Genomic DNA, 16507 nt, shown 5'->3' with positions numbered 1-16507 from the left:
GATTCTAGTAGGTCTAGTGATTAAGGGTATGAGGAAGCAGGAATTCATACTGTATTGTGCCTACCAATTTTTGTCAACTACCATTCACGCTGTCATTGCAATTAATCTGAGTTACCTATGTGCTTTAATATACCTACAATTTTCTCTAATCTTTTTTTTTCTTACCTTGTAACTGTTATCATTTTTTTATAAATTTTGCAAGTATTTACCTACTTAAAATTTTCTTAGATTAAGGACCTGCCCGAAACGCTGCGCGTACTAGTGGCTTTACAAGATTGTAATTACCATATTATGTATCCTCACAATCCCAATGTACCTTCTTGTATATGCATAAATAAATAAATAAATAAATACAGTTGAGCGATGAGAATCCCACAACTAAAATTTGGTCTATGCTGCAGGTGACACGGTCACAGGAGCCGGGGCAGTTCCCACAGGGCGACACCATGGTGGAGTACTGGGCAGTGGATGAGGCTGGCAACGTTGCTTCGTGCAACATCACCATCACTGTCCAAAGTAAGAATGATGTAATGATCATCCTTGTTTATTTGCAAAACTGATTCACTGGAGGAAGTTACAATCACCATAAAAAATAATGTGTCAAGGAGTAATATACTTTTGTAATACATGTTATGTAAGAGTACAGTGCAGTACCATATATATATATGTCTATATATAGATCAGTACTGTAGTGAGATTATATAGTTAGTACTTTGGCTAATACATACTTAAAAGAAATAAACTTTGTTTTAGAGGAAACATCTATAGATACATTATTATTTATAAGATACTAGCAATATTAACATGATTTTGTTTTAACAATTTTAGTTATTTAATGTACATGTATTTCACCAGGTCATACATTGAGTACAATACATGTTTGTGATTTTTTTATATTGTAATATTAAGCTGACCATTTGTTTATTTGTTTCTCATTCTGTATTTCCTTTTTTCCCCATTCCTCTTCTCCTTTACTCTCTCCCCTCTGTTGACCCTAATAGAACATGCGTGTCAGCTGCCTGTTGACCCCATCAATGGGGCTGCCAACTGCACCGAAAATCCTGAAGCTGTGTTTTGCACACTAACCTGTGATGATGGCTATGCTTTTGCCATGCGCCCACGGCAAGATTATTTCTGTGCTTATGATGGTGTGTGGCTCCCTGATGACAACCCCTTGCCTTTCCCAGACTGCTCTGGTGAGTCTTCACACTTGTCCAAAAGATATGTATTACTCGCAGAACTCTCTTTAAAGTTGTGTTAAGAATATTTAATAACCACTGTACACACACATTCAACATCAGACCACTTGTCTCAAATAGCACTGTTTATCTTATGTTAATAGTGTCAAATTAAAATAATGAGCTGTATTGGGATTATATCATTGTGACAAACAGTTATGTAACTTGATAATAGTGATTAAATTCTGTACAGCATCTTGGTCATTCTTAATGTTAAAACAATAAAGCTCATTATAGTATTTATACCTGTAACCATAATTGAAATCCCGTCGTTTTACACCCAGTACAAGTGGTTTGTATATGTTTTCAACTTTTCGCACTTGGTTTTAATTTTAAATAAAATAGAGTACATGTACTGTATATATAATTATGCTATATTATATATATGATGCACTCTAACAGTATGGTGGGGTTAATTTCAGTGACTTCAGTTTCGAATAGTATCTCACAGGCGGGAGAAATGGCCATGGAGGATGATGGCTCTGTGTGTGATGATATCTTCTTCATGGGTCAGGTGAGACCACCTTCTGGGTGTTGTTCACATTAGGAAAACCCCAAGCCATATGAATACTAAGTTCATTAAAGAAGTTCACATTTTAGCTATAGCACTTGAGTGGGTTTTAGTGGTGTTTGAGGCTAGTCTTATTGTATAAGAGAGCTACAAAACCATGAGGTTATATCTGACCGAAAGGTATGTCACTAAAAGAGGGCCATCTGCTTTTGCCATAGATAGCAACAGGCAAATATTTTCAGGGGGTACTTAGCATAACCTACTAAGCAATATATAAACAGTACACAATAGGAAAAATTGTAAGTCTGAATAGCCACAATTTAAGTGTGTTGCAACAAAATTTCATTTTATGCATGATTAGTGTTGGTCATAAAAAACTAAATTAGAAAGAAGAAAATTTGACGACATTTTATCCATTCTGCCAGGTGCAAAATGAGCTGGAAAAGAAGCTAGAAGATGCTCTGAAAACAATGTGTGATGAGGATGTTGTGTGCGAGGTGGCTGCTGTGGAGGCTGTGTGCGAGAACATTCTTGCTGAAGCAGAAGAAGAATTCAACTCAATTGATTTTTATAGGAAGAAGAGGTCCACAGAGAAAGATCTTTTAACATATTTCTGGTCAGGAGACAATTATGACACTGATGATAGTGACTGGTTGTACTGGAAGCGAGGGGATGGAGTAACAATGAGTAGAGTGAAGAGAGTCAAAAGGGAAACCTCGCTACTGCAAGAATTTGGAGATTTTGAAGACACGCAACGACACAAGAGACAGTTTGGATTCTCCCTTGATCATTTATTTGGTAATAAAGCAGGAACTGAGGTACCCAGTCATTCTAAAAATTCAGAGGAAAACTATCTTGGCGTGTTGATTGATTTAATCACACGATCAATGGCATCGGATATTGGCTTAGTGCATTTTGGGTCATTCCTCTCTAGCCTGAAGTCTGATAATGGGGACTTCACCACTGGGGATTTTCTGTCGGCTTTTTCTCGAGAATTTGGAGAGGATAAAGCGGAGGCTCTTCGTGAGTTGGCAGTAAAAAAATTAAGTGGAATGAAGATCTCAGGTATCTCAAATAGTGATCGTGCTAATAACCAAAGTGAGAGAAACCACAGCCCAAACCAACGCTCTGTCTATACACACACCTCCTCTGGTGAAGAACACACCTGGGTCCACAACTCAAGCTACCCAGGACAGACTGAGGCTATACTGGCTGGTGTAGGGAAGTCCTCTGCAGCGAAGTCAGGGAGCTATGATGTAGGCTCAACCTCCTATGACTATGATGCCTCTAGCACCTCAGAAGTTGGACAAGGCTTCACCAAAAAAGCTTTTAAAGTGCGATTTAGAGTAGAAGGTAAGAGCGTCATCTGAGAAAAATGAATTGCAGTATAGTACAGTATATACAGTAAAGAAAGGCTTGCAATATTAATACATGATTTCTGCAACAATTTGTCATTTACACTACAAATCATTCACAGTAGAACCCCTATCACTTCATCAGACTAGGTCTATAGTGCTCCTTATTAATTGTCATATAAAAATGAATTATTTGCTACTTCTTTATAAATTGCTGCCACATGTTTTTTTTAATATATCTTATATGCTGTTCACACTCATAATATCTGCTCATCTTCTTGCTCTTTATCTTCTCCAACACTCAAAATCACTTTAATACACTCTTTTCACTGGCATATCATTATCCATTCATTTAACATGACCAGACCATCTTTATACATTCTTAAATTTTGTTAATAATAACTTTATCACTCCATATCAATTCATGACATTTTATTTCCCTACTCCAAAGACCATACTTTCTTTTCAAGTTATCCAGTTCTACTGCCCTAATTCTTAATGTTTCACATGCATGTCACACCAGCATCTTGCAGTCACAAACAAAGGTTTACCTGATTTTTACCTGATTTACCTGATGGCCACTAACCCTAGTGGCCTCGATGAGGATAGGAAGGCGGCAGCTTGACGAAAGTCCCCCATTTGTCTTGATGATCTTTTCTATGTATATTTTAGTGGTACTATAGGGGCTCTACTGAATAAGAGGCTGCCAAGTTTGTCCATGTGTTAATCTGACACTGCTTAATTTGCTGATTATGCAATGACCTTTTAAATAATTTATATTCAGTTTTTTGTTCTGTTTAATATCATGCAAATTATGTACTGTATTACATGGTTATGCCACATTCGTACAAATTCCCCACGCTTATCTTTTGTTTCTCACTTATAATCCTTTATGTTGAATGCTTGATTTTTTCATTATCACTTAAATTTACCTAAGGGCCACTATCGCTAGTGGTCTCAACAGGGACAGGAAGCTGGCAGCTTGTGAAAGGTCCCCCACTATTTTTCACTACTATTCTTTCCCTTGTAGCATCTTCCATCTCTCACAACTCGGTTTTATCCATTTCCATGACTATATCTCCATTTTTCATCCATTGCATGTTACAGGTCATGGAGTAGGGGCAACAGACAAGCTGGGAGAAGCCATGGATGGCCTGCTGGAAGCAGCAGATGCGGGGCAATTGGACATCGATTTTGGAGAACGCCAGTTACGTGTGGCTACCATAAGACTCAAGGAGCACCCAGAGTTCATCTGTGAGGCTGGCAGTGTGCCCAGAGATGGACAGTGTGGTGAGATATCCTCATATATTTTTGTTTTAGTTTGCATGCATCATGTCTGACTTACTTATCATATCCGTGTTACTGTACAGTATTTGGCAATATGTAATTTATATTTTTATGTTGGTCTATTTAGATAATTGCATGCCATTTTATTTTGATGTGCAGTATTTGGGACATCACAGGCCTTGGTATTATGAAGTAAAGTATTGTTGTCAGATGGAAGTAGGTAGATGTCAAAACCTTCAGGAGATACATAGCCAAATACACAATTACACATACAGAGAGAGACTGAAGCTGTTTGACTGACTGACTGTGACTGCCTCACTGACTGAGAATGCCTACCTGCCTGTGCCTACTCTATAACAACAAAGGCAAGGGAATAGGTGAAGAGTTAAACATAAGAATTGTATAAAGATGATTCTTGCTATCTGAGCCATTAGAACAAGGAAAACGACAGAACAACTCCGCCACTAACACTTATTGTACCAGTGTTTACTCATGAAATTATCTTGCTCTATTCAAAATTATGAAGTAAAAAGGGTTAGTGCTTTATGCATGGGATCACAGTACTATTATTGTACAGTACTGTATTTCTTTTGATAATTATGTAGTTATGGCCACATGAACATTTTGATTTATTTACATTAATAAATAGACTTGGGAGGTTGTATTGTATGTGTGGGTGTTTGTAAAGTGGATTGTTTCTATAATGGGAACTCCACTAGACAAAGATTATAGCGAAGACAGGACTCCTCAAGCATATCTCTCATCCTGTATTTATATTTAGGCAGATATGCTTTGGCAGTTAAAGATATGGATTGTTGGGTGTGTAGTGTGTAGTGAATTTTTACAAATTCCTCCAAATCTCTAAAATTCTTTAATGTACACTGTCATATAATGCAAAATATATTCATTCTATGGAATGTAATTTTATCACTAGTTAAAAGTATGATATACAGTACAATAATGATAAAATCCAACACTACTTTCAACAAAGACAAACCATAGTGTCCCAATAACACAGCTGTGTTTGCTTCCCAGTTTTTATTACATAATTGTTTCAACATGCATTTCCTTTATCAGTCAAATGCCCTGTGGGAACGTTCTTCAATGTGGTGTTTCGAGAGTGTCTACCATGTCCCCAGGGATCCTTCCAGCCTCAGGAGGGGCAGGTGTCCTGCCTCGTCTGCCCCGAGAATACCTCTACCAAGAGCGGCAATGCCAAGAGTGATCAGGACTGTAAAGGTTTGTCTTGTTTACATCTTGTGCTTATGTTTGCTCTCTCAAATGTTTTTATTCTATTGAAGTGCACAATAAGTTATATAAATGTACAATATTTATTGAATAAGAGTAAAGTTACATTAAATATAAAATATGCTGTATGTACAGTACTGGTGTGTATCAATGCTCTCCCAAATATGGCTATGGTACCCGTATTGTAATTAAATTAACATGGATATGCATGATAGTTCACTACTGATAAGTATTTCCTTTTCATGCCTAAGGATAAAACTGCTTTAAATATACTGGAATAATGTACTAGACATTTTATTACCACCGCTAGTCAAGAAAAGTAGCCCCCCCTGGCTCTTATGCAAAGCTTATTGCAAAATAAAATTCTGCTGTATTATGAAATATTTATCAAAATGCAAATCCTCCCCGTTTTGTGATACAAAAGAATATTATAAAATATTCTCGAAGATAAAAATGCCTTGCTTCTCGTCTCACTATACGTACAGAATATTGTACTGATCACGCAGACAGTGGGAATAATGTGGGTGTGTGGGGTGGGTGCAGGAATTCGTGGGTGCTGATGAGTGGGTGGTGCTTACCATGTTTACGAGAAGCAAGAACTAGCTTTATGTTCCTTTTTTTTTTTTTCTTTATGTCCCTGCTGTAGCTAATAAAACTGGTACAGTACATTTATACCATCTACATTCTAGTAATTACCTCAGTAATTACCTGTTATACTATAGTAATGCTCTGTTATACTTGCTCCTGATACTATAAAAGTTTAAATTGTACTTAGTAAGTTAAATTAACTTGAACCAAAGTAAAGCAGCATAAGGTCAGGTTAATTAGCTTATGTTTGATTAGGAAATGCTCACTATCTTATAATGCACATATACACACCATTCCACTCCAGCTCAATGTCTACCTGGGTCATTCTCTGAGGACGGGCTGGAGCCATGTTCCACCTGTGAGATAGGACACTACCAAGATGAGTACGCCTCCTATACATGTGCCAACTGCCCCCACGATACCACCACATGGCGACGTGGCAGCTGGCTCTTACAAGAATGCAAGCGTAAGTAATGAATTTCACCCTTCTGCAACCAAATAGGAGACTTTTAGCAAGTGGAATGTAATTGTCAGTCAGTGCAAGAGAGCTGACAAGTGATCATTCAGGCTTGCAAACTTGCAAACAGTTTGTAGGCTGTTATTGGTTTATTCCCAAAGCAGATGTATGTTTGCTTCCCAATAAATCTAGCCTACTCAAATGGGTCAGTACTTCATTTAGGATAGGTTATCCTTCTTTTCTGTTGGAGACAAGTCATGATTACCATGGGTCATTAATCCCCTCATTATTCTGTAGATCCTTATAATAAAATACAGGTACAGGTATCACCATCGTCCCTCAGAGAAGGAAGGGGCTTTATAGGGATTATGAATTGGGTCTCCCTGTCACTGAATGAAAGGGCGATCCCACATTTTTTATATTATAGTGTATTTTTCACCATTGCCCGTTATATCCTTCATTAATAACTTACTTTCCCTTGTACAGCCTTGTGTGGTGTGGGAAAGGTGTCAGAGACTGGGCTAGAACCTTGTTTCAACTGCCCCCAGGGATACTTCCAGGAGCAACCAGGCCAGACGCAGTGCTTCAGGTACTGCATCAACAACAATATCATTCATTTAATGCTGAATCTATCACTAATTCACTGTTGAATCAACATTGATTATTTGATTTGGCATTGAATTGGCACTGCTCTTAGGTAGTGTGCCACTGGGAAGTTACTCATGTGACCTTTTCCAGAGGATCAAAATAAACAATACCCAAATTTGTAACAAATTAGATGGCAAATTCCTTGGCATTCTCATTGACCACAAGCTGAATTTCCAGGGACACATTCTAAATATATCAAAAAAAGTTTCAAAAACTGTGGGCATTCTTTCTAAGATCAGATATTATGTACCACGCCCTGCTCTGGTGACTCTCTATTACTCCCTTATCTATCCTTATCTCAACTATGGTATTTGTGCTTGGGGTTCTACTACCCAAAATCACTTACGTCCTCTAATTACCCAACACAAAGCCGCTATTAGAACAATATCCAACTCTGGCCCCAGACATCACTCGGTACCCCTACTCAAATCTCTTAATATGTTAGATATTAAGTCACTGCACATTCTCTCATGTGTATTATACATATATAAAACGCTAAACTATAATGCCAATCCTGATCTTAAAAGCTTCATAGAAGGTTGTAACAGAACCCATGAGCACCACACCAGAAATAAATACAGTTTTGATATTCCTAGAGTACGTCTTAATCAAACTAGAAATGCTCTGCAAATCAAGGGGCCCAGAATGTGGAATGACCTTCCCAACCATGTTAAAGACTGTACCTCTCTCAACCAGTTTAAGATAAAAACTAAACACTACCTAATAAATTCCCTGTAATCTACCTCACTCCTCTATTGTCAACCCATGTCTGTTATTTTCTTTTTTTTTTTCTTTTTTTTTAATCAACACTGTTTGTCAACCTATTGTATTTGTGCTGCTTTTTCAGTCATGTTCCCCCTTTTTTTTTATCTTTATTTGTATTTGTTCTCAACATCTTTTATTCTTTATGCTCAATTAGTATTAAGTTCTAGATATTAATGTTTTTCTTGCCCGAAACGCATTGCGTAATAGTGGCTTTAGGCATTGTATGTACTAGCTCTATCTATATATCAATCCATTAATGTAACATCACTTGTATGTATATACCTTACCTGAATAAACATCTGAATCTGAATCTGAATCTGATCACAGTAACATTGTTAGTAATTTATAGTTTTCTTGGTAGTTATGAAAGAGAGAGAGAAAGAAAGGGAGAGAGAGAGATAAATAGATATGTGAAGGAATGATTGGAACTGTTATTGAGCATCGTAATTACCATCCACTCCTAGTCCTCATGCTTGTGATACATTCCCACAGGTGCCCAGGGGGAGGAAACACTCCTGCAACCGGTACTACTTCCATGTATGATTGCGACGGAGTATCCAAGGATGACCAGGTACAGTATATGCACCACCTCTTGCCTTAACATGTCCAACATTCTGTTCAAATGCTTATATGATCTCTTGTCTGTCTGGCCCCACCTGTCTCTGCTCTTAGAAATGATTTGATCAGATATAACATTCATCATCAGCCAGGAGGAAAATGGCTGATTCATTCATCATTCTCAATCGACTTGAGAATGGTCCAGGACGGACCGAAACGTCGTCGTCCCTTCAATTTCTAGTGTGTGGTCTGGTCAACATACTTCAGCCACGTTATTGTGACTCATCGCCTGCAGGAGGAAAATGGGTTGGAAGGTTATACAGTATATATTAAAAAGTAGACACTCGTTTATTTATTGTAGACACATCAGCACCCTACAATGCTCCTCATCACATGTCGTGTATACTACTAATACATTCATGCCCTCTTTACAAACTGCCTCCAATCAGCATTTTTCTTTACCATACACCCTTTCCCACACTTATTTTAGTTAGTATCCAACTATGTAGGAATGTCTCTCTTCATTTGTTGCCACAGAGTGGTCTTGGTAAAAGCAGAGCTGGTGTGCAGACTAGCTTTGTGTTCAGGTTTGAGGCAGGTTTGTGTTCTTTAAATTATAGCAACCTAAGTTGGGCCAGATGCCAAAAGTGTGTGTTTGCCAGCTAGCCTGCATGCTTCTTAACAGGATGTAATTGATCTATCCACCCTCTCCATCATCTCATTTCTTTCTTATTCAGAGTTGCATGATGAAACAGACACTGGCTGACTGGCCCAAGAATTTCTTCCCTCAAGATTATCTTTAAGAGCTTGTAAATGGGTGGGGCTAGGCCAGTTGGTCTAAAGTTTTCTGCTGTACAAATTGCACTTGCTCGACACTTGATACACACAACTAAATCACACTCACTAGACACACATGATACAAAGCAAACTATCTGTAGATAACTTTTGCTGGACCTTTGATACACACTAGTCTACATAACTTTTCAGTCTACCTATTGAGCAAAGTTTAACTGCAACTTACTAATTGTTTGTTGTAATGTGCCAATAACTGTTTGGTGTTTTTTGCAGGCTGCATACACCACCTTACAGAAACTCGCCATTAACGACTGTTTCAGCATCCCCTGCCAGAACCTGGGCACCTGCACCCCTATGGACTTTGGTTATGTTTGTCAGTGCCCTCCTGGCTATTCTGGTGAGTTGACTTTCTCTGGTGCTCTCACTAGTTCCAGCAAGTTTAGCAAAACCCATTTGACTATAGCCACATATGCAAGTCTAATCAGCCATATTCCCTGTGGTTCTTTGACTTGTATAGCCATGCAACTCACTATAATTTTGTTAAATAAACTTGTATACCTGATTTCTTCAGTGGTAATAAAGACTTCTATATAAAGACTTCTCAATTTAATGTTTTTCCCTTTCGTATCTAATCATCTTGGATGTTAAATAACGATAATAAATAATATTGTATTTTTGTATATCTATAAAAAAATAATACAGAGGGTTTGATTAGAAAGCCACTAAACTTGCACTGATTTCATGTACAGGTCAGCAGTGTGAATCCGAGATGAACGAGTGTGAGAGTGAGCCTTGCCACAATAACGCCACCTGCGTGGACCTGCTCAATAATTTCCACTGTGAGTGTCCACCAGGGTTCACAGGCTCCCACTGTGAGATTGACATCAATGAGTGTGACCCAAATCCCTGCATGAATAGCGCCACCTGTGTTGACTTGGTTGATGCTTTCAAGTGCATCTGTCAGTCAGGGTTTACAGGTTAGTGTATAGCTAAAAAAATTGTAAGTGTCTTACTAAAACTTAGTCTGAAAAAGATAGGTAATGATTAAAAGGGAAAGGCATTGGTGAATAAAATCAAGAACATTTTTAGTGTTGAAAAATTATGATTGAAGTAACAAATCAAATCAAATCAAATGTTTATTCATGTAAAAGTACGTACATACAAGGTGAGTTACAAACACAATGTTGGATTTATAGATAGAACTAGTACATACAATGCCTAAAGCTAGTACATATGCAACAGTGTTTTGGGCAAGGTGTGGGAAAAAAAACTTAGACTAAAACTTGATAATAGTTTTCATGGAGAAAACTAAATTAGTTTTCATGGAGCAAAATGAGAGGAGTGGGAAGATTAGAGAAGTAAGGTACAGTATAGTGAATGAGCATATTCATATACTGTGCTATATAGTAAGTCAGCATATCCTTATTCAGTAATATGTTGGATTTACATCTGTACAAAAATTAAAAGTAATTTCTGCAATGTTACTGTAGAGACTTATTTTTTTTCATTTTTCTCATCCATAAGTAATGACTGCCCCTGCTTTGTAGGCGGGATCACCCAGGTAGAAAAACATTCAAATAAAGTTAAAATCATGAGAGTACTGTACATGATGCAAGTAATATCTTGGTTTGCATCTACCGTACTACCTTGCTCATGATGGTTTTTACAAACTAAGGCACGACATTAAAAAATAATTCTGTTTAAAATATTTTGTATTTCATAGTACTGTACCTGTATAAATTAGGATCCTACTGTATAAATGTGCCTCAGTAAAATCTTTTGAAGTTCCTGGGTGGTACTGAACCAAATGTAATGAGTTTATATTCCATATAGAACCCTAGGAGTGGAGTTATATTGTAACTTACAGGTTATATAGTACCTGGGAGTTAGACAGCTGCTACGGGCTGCTTCCTAGGGGAGTGTAACAAAAAGGAGGTCTGGTCGAAGACCGGGCCATGGGGACGCTAAGCCCCGAAATCATCTCAAGATAACCTCAAGATTACCTTGTGATGATTTCGGGGCTCATCGCAAGGTAACCTGTAAGTTGCAATACAACTCCACTCCAAGGGTACTATATGGAATTCAAACTCATTACATTTGGTTCAGTACCATCCAGGAACTTCAATAGATATTATTGAACCACATTTATACAGTAGGATCCTAATTTTAGTACATGGAGATTCATGCATTCCTAGAGACATTGTAGTACTGGCTGGTAGAATACTAAAGAAAAAATGAATCGATAACTGGTAAATAGGGCAACACAATGAATTATGTTAAAATAGTCTAAAATAAAATAGAGCTAAGATTTTAAACAAAAGTAGGCCAGACCAAAATACAGGGAAGGTAACCGCTCAAGCACTACTACTTCTCTTCACTTGCAAACTTCTTCACACACATTGCTCTTATTGTATCTTTATCCTAATTAATATTTATACAGAGGTTTATATAATGGCCTTGCCCGAAACGCTGTGTGTATAAGTGGCTTTAGGCTCTATCTAGAAATCCAGCAGTATGTTTGTTACTCATTTTGAATGCATGTACTTTTACCTGAATAAACATTACCTATCTATCTTCTCTAGTTTAGGGTATTATGTGCCGATTTTTTGTTTTGTTTTAAAATTCTTTTGAATCATTTTATCATGCAGAATCTGATAATTCAAAATGATGTGTAGACTCAAGATCTAGCTGTAAATATCTGTAGATGAACATAAATGTATGATAACTGAAGATATGATGCATAAAGATAGACTGTCTGCAGAGACTCGACACATTTGAGCAAGTCTTGCTACTTGTCTTATACTGTAATAGATTGTTTATGATTTTGTAGTAAATTCATCAACTGCTTAGATATTGTTTTGATGCCCCATGATCAAGTGTGTACCCCAAGGTGAAGTGTGCGACACGGACATCGATGAGTGTAATGGCAATCCTTGTTCTGAAGGAGCCACTTGCCAAGATCTCCTCAACGATTTCGCCTGCCTCTGCCCTCCAGGGGACACGGGACGCTTTTGTGAGACTCACATTAATGAGTGCGAGTCCTCCCCTTGTGAACATGGTCTCTGTATTGATCTCGTCAATGAGTTTAGGTGAGTGGAGGAATATCAGGAAACAAAGCACCAGCTATACATTGATTGCTGTTTACAGTACAGTATTTATATTTCCATGCCTAAATCACCGCCTCATGATATAGGATATTTCCAGTATTGTGAGGGATTATTGCACTCATGCCTGCAATATAGAAATTACATTTCTACGACTATGTTAATTTTTTACCTTACTCGTGATAAGTTCCTGTAGCACAGCAGTTTATTGTAGTTGACTCACAACTGCTTGAACTTATGACTGATTCCCGGGCAGGGGTGGATGCTTGGGTACATTTAATTACACTTGATGTAAAAGATGTACTTAACAGTAAATAAGTACCTGGTAGTTGGGCGACCTCAAAAAACCTAAGTGTGGACTTCCTATCCTCAAGAATTGTCAGGGGCTGGAAATGTGTCAAAGATAGCTTCATCCTTTGTCAGGAGGCTTTCTACACTTCTGAATCACTTGAGTGATGCCATGAAATCACTTTTGTGATGATATGATGGCATTCTATCATTTGGGTGCATGTGCTTATCTTGAGTCACCAGTACCATTAGTTATTAAATCGTTCACAATTTGAAACTCCTGGAGTACTTCACTACAACTCCATATATTAATTTCCTACTCTTCCCCACTCTCCCTCAGATGTTTGTTTCCAAAATTATCACAACCATGATCACCTGTTCCTAGTGGATTAGCTTCCTGAATTCACATATCTGTGCTGCAGGGGCTTGAGTTTAATTTTTTCGTCCTGAATCTCGATCTTCAATTGACTAGTATATCAGTTTCAAAATCCATAGGATTCTGTCATATATGTAATATTAAGTTGCTTATCAAGTATGTTGCCATTTCTTTATTACTTTAACGCAAAAAAATTATAATATCCTTGACAAATTTGGATATTTTGCTTACCGTGTGTTTGGATATTTTATGCACCCTTCTCTATATTCCACCTTTGTATGATCAATTCTACTATGTTTCGTCTCTCTTCCAGTGACATGATGTTTGTGTCATGTGTTTCCAAAGTAATCCCACCATGATCAACTTGTGCCAGCAGAATTAACCTTCCTATATATATGTGTGTGTGTGTGTGTGTCAGGTGCGTGTGTGAGCCGGGGTACATGGGTGACACATGCGAGCTGGATGTGGAGGAGTGTGCATCTCAACCGTGTGCTAATGGTGCTACCTGCACCGATTGGATCAATGGCTTCTCCTGCACCTGCAGCCCGGGGTACTCTGGCAAGCTCTGCACCACTGGTAATTACCACAACGTGTGCCTAATAAGATTGACCATAATAATTGAAATATCACTGTCCTTAACCCTTAAATGGCTCGGCTAATTAGAAGTCTACATTGTGGTGTGCATGACAAAATTTTCTTTAGAAAAAATTTAATTTGGCTACTCAAAACACAGGTGGTGATGTCAGATAGCAATTGGAGTAATTTAAGGGTTAAGTATTAGGAATCTGAATTCTGTTTCTTATACTAAAGATACCCTGCTTGAATTATTGAATCTATTTCTTGATGTTTAGTGCAACTGTGCTTTATAGATTACTTTACAGTATAACATTAAACTACATTTTGTTCTTGTAAGGAAAAAATAATTAACCCTCATTTAGGCTAAACATAGTGTTCTTTCTCAGAAATGCCAACAGACTTCATGTTGGAGTTTCCATCATCTGGCATCCTCAACTATGTGTCCATTGAAGGCTTCAAGAGACCTCACACCAGTGTAAGTGACAATTGCCCGACACCTTCAAAAGTTAACACTTTACTCTCCCTTATTTCATTCAGGTTTTTGTTATCCACCTATTTCCAGAATGTGATTTGGACGGTCTCAAAATTACATTTCCATAAAGTTAAAATAAAGTTGTAGCATCAGTATATAGCAGCATTATGGGTCTTACAGTACAATGGTCTATGTCTTTGGATCTAGGATCAATCTATGATCTATAAACTATCTATAAACATTATGGGTCTTACAGTACAGTACAATGGTCTATGTCTTTGGATCTAGGATTAGACAAACTAGAATCCTGGGTTCGATTCTATAGTGGGACAGAAATAATTGGGGCCATTTCCTTTCACTTGATGCAGCTACTCATCTAGCAATTAAATAGGTACCTGGGAGTAAGGGAATTGTAGATTACATCTCGGGGAAAATCTGTCTAAACATTGTCTTCATTTACCCAGCAATGGAAATTATTTTCATCAATAATAACACAAAACAAAATATATTATATGTAATGACTAGCACCAGTCTATTTTTGTTCTTGATATATCACCTGTTATACCATTCAGTATTTGGAAGGACTGTTGAGTTTTTTATGAATTGACCTCTCATGGTTATTCTGAGCTAATGACTCAGAATAGCTTATTTATTTATTTATTTATGCATATACAAGAATGTACATAAGGAATGTGAGGATACAATTATGGTAATTACAGTCTTGTAAAGCCACTAGCACGCGCAGCGTTTCGGGCAGGTCCTTAATCTAAGAAAATTTTAAGGAGGTAAATACTTGCAAAATTTATAGACAAAAAAATGATAACAGATTACATGGAATGAAAAAAAAAAAAAAGATGAGAGAAAATTATAGGTACAGTATATTAAAGCACATAGGTAGCTATGATTGATTGCAATGACAGCTTAAAATGGTAGTTGACAACAAATTGGTAGGCACAATACAGCAGAAACAATATAAGATTGATTGCAATGACAGCTTGAATGGTAGTTGACAAAAATTGGTAGTCACAATACAGCATATGGCTAGCACATAAAAGAAGACAGCAATGAACACAATGATAAGGTTGTTTGATATTACATAAAAATTAGGAGATTGGGTACCACTAGGTACAGAGCAAATTTAAAGCTCAGTGTAGGAAACTAAATAGATGAAGTTAGGTACTTTTTGGTTTTGCTTTTAAATAAGGCAAAAGTTTTACAGTTTTTCAATTCACTAGGGAGTGAGTTCCATAGACTAGGTCCCTTAATTTGCATAGAGTGTTTACACAGATTAAGTTTGACCCTGGGGATATCAAAGAGATATTTATTTCTGGTGTGGTGATAATGGGTCCTATTACATCTGTCCAGGGAGAGTTTCAGAGCATGGTTTGCATTTAAGAACAGGGTTTTGTAAATGTAGTTGACACAAGAGAATGTGTGGAGGGAGTTAATATTTAGCAAGTTTAGAGATTTAAACAAGGGAGCTGAGTGTTGTCTGAAAGCAGAGTTAGTTATTATTCTGATAGCAGATTTTTGCTGTGTGATGATGGGCTTAAGGTGGTTTGCAGTGGTAGACCCCCATGCACAGATACCATAATTAAGATAGGGGTAGATTAGTGCATAATATAGTGAGAGGAGAGCAGAGTTAGGAACATAATATCTGATTTTGGAGAGTATACCAACTGTCTTAGAGACTTTCTTAGTTATGTGTTGAATGTGGGTGCTGAAATTGAGTCTCTTGTCTAGGAATAGGCCAAGAAACTTGCCATCATTTTTATTACTGATGTTAATGTTGTCTATCTGTAGCTGAATTGCATTTGATGATTTGCTTCCAAATAAGATGTAGTAAGTCTTTTCGATGTTTAATGTTAGTTTGTTCGTTGACATCCATAAGTGGACTTTTTTTAATTCATTATTCACAACATTATTTAGTGTATGTGGGTTGAGGTTTGAGTAGATAAGGGTAGTATCGTCAGCAAACAATATAGGTTTGAGAATATTAGAGACATTAGGCAGATCGTTTATATATATAAGAAATAGAAGAGGTCCTAAGATGCTGCCCTGTGGCACTCCAACGGTAATTGGTAGAGTGGAAGAAGTTGTATCATTGATGGTTACATATTGGTGTCTGTCACTAAGATAGGATCGGATGTAGTCGAGGGCAAGGCCTCGGATTCCATAATGCTGGAGTTTAAATAAGAGGTAGTTGTGATTAACAGTATCAAAGGCTTTTCTTAGGTCAAT

The 16507-nt window shown here is 37.4% G+C and overlaps 1 protein-coding gene across 4 annotated transcripts in view; it reads left to right on the top strand.

The window, feature by feature from the left end:
- LOC123746268 (sushi, von Willebrand factor type A, EGF and pentraxin domain-containing protein 1) overlaps nt 1-16507 on the top strand; it is an 89424-nt gene that overhangs the window by 39034 nt on the left and 33883 nt on the right. For all 4 annotated transcript variants that reach the window (XM_069314895.1, XM_045727615.2, XM_045727614.2 and 1 more), the window contains exons 14-27: nt 402-516; nt 1002-1196; nt 1661-1752; nt 2175-3102; nt 4212-4394; nt 5469-5630; nt 6532-6693; nt 7171-7273; nt 8590-8668; nt 9724-9847; nt 10200-10427; nt 12341-12539; nt 13637-13794; nt 14181-14269. In XM_069314895.1, the coding sequence (XP_069170996.1) occupies nt 402-516; nt 1002-1196; nt 1661-1752; nt 2175-3102; nt 4212-4394; nt 5469-5630; nt 6532-6693; nt 7171-7273; nt 8590-8668; nt 9724-9847; nt 10200-10427; nt 12341-12539; nt 13637-13794; nt 14181-14269 (2817 nt within the window). The remainder of the gene's footprint in view (nt 1-401; nt 517-1001; nt 1197-1660; nt 1753-2174; nt 3103-4211; nt 4395-5468; nt 5631-6531; nt 6694-7170; nt 7274-8589; nt 8669-9723; nt 9848-10199; nt 10428-12340; nt 12540-13636; nt 13795-14180; nt 14270-16507) is intronic.

This window comes from Procambarus clarkii, chromosome 80 (genome assembly GCF_040958095.1).
Source record: "Procambarus clarkii isolate CNS0578487 chromosome 80, FALCON_Pclarkii_2.0, whole genome shotgun sequence".
NCBI classification, from domain to species: domain Eukaryota; kingdom Metazoa; phylum Arthropoda; class Malacostraca; order Decapoda; family Cambaridae; genus Procambarus; species Procambarus clarkii.
The sequence above is the reverse complement of the archived record's forward strand: the minus strand, read 5'-3'. Positions and strand labels throughout refer to the sequence as shown.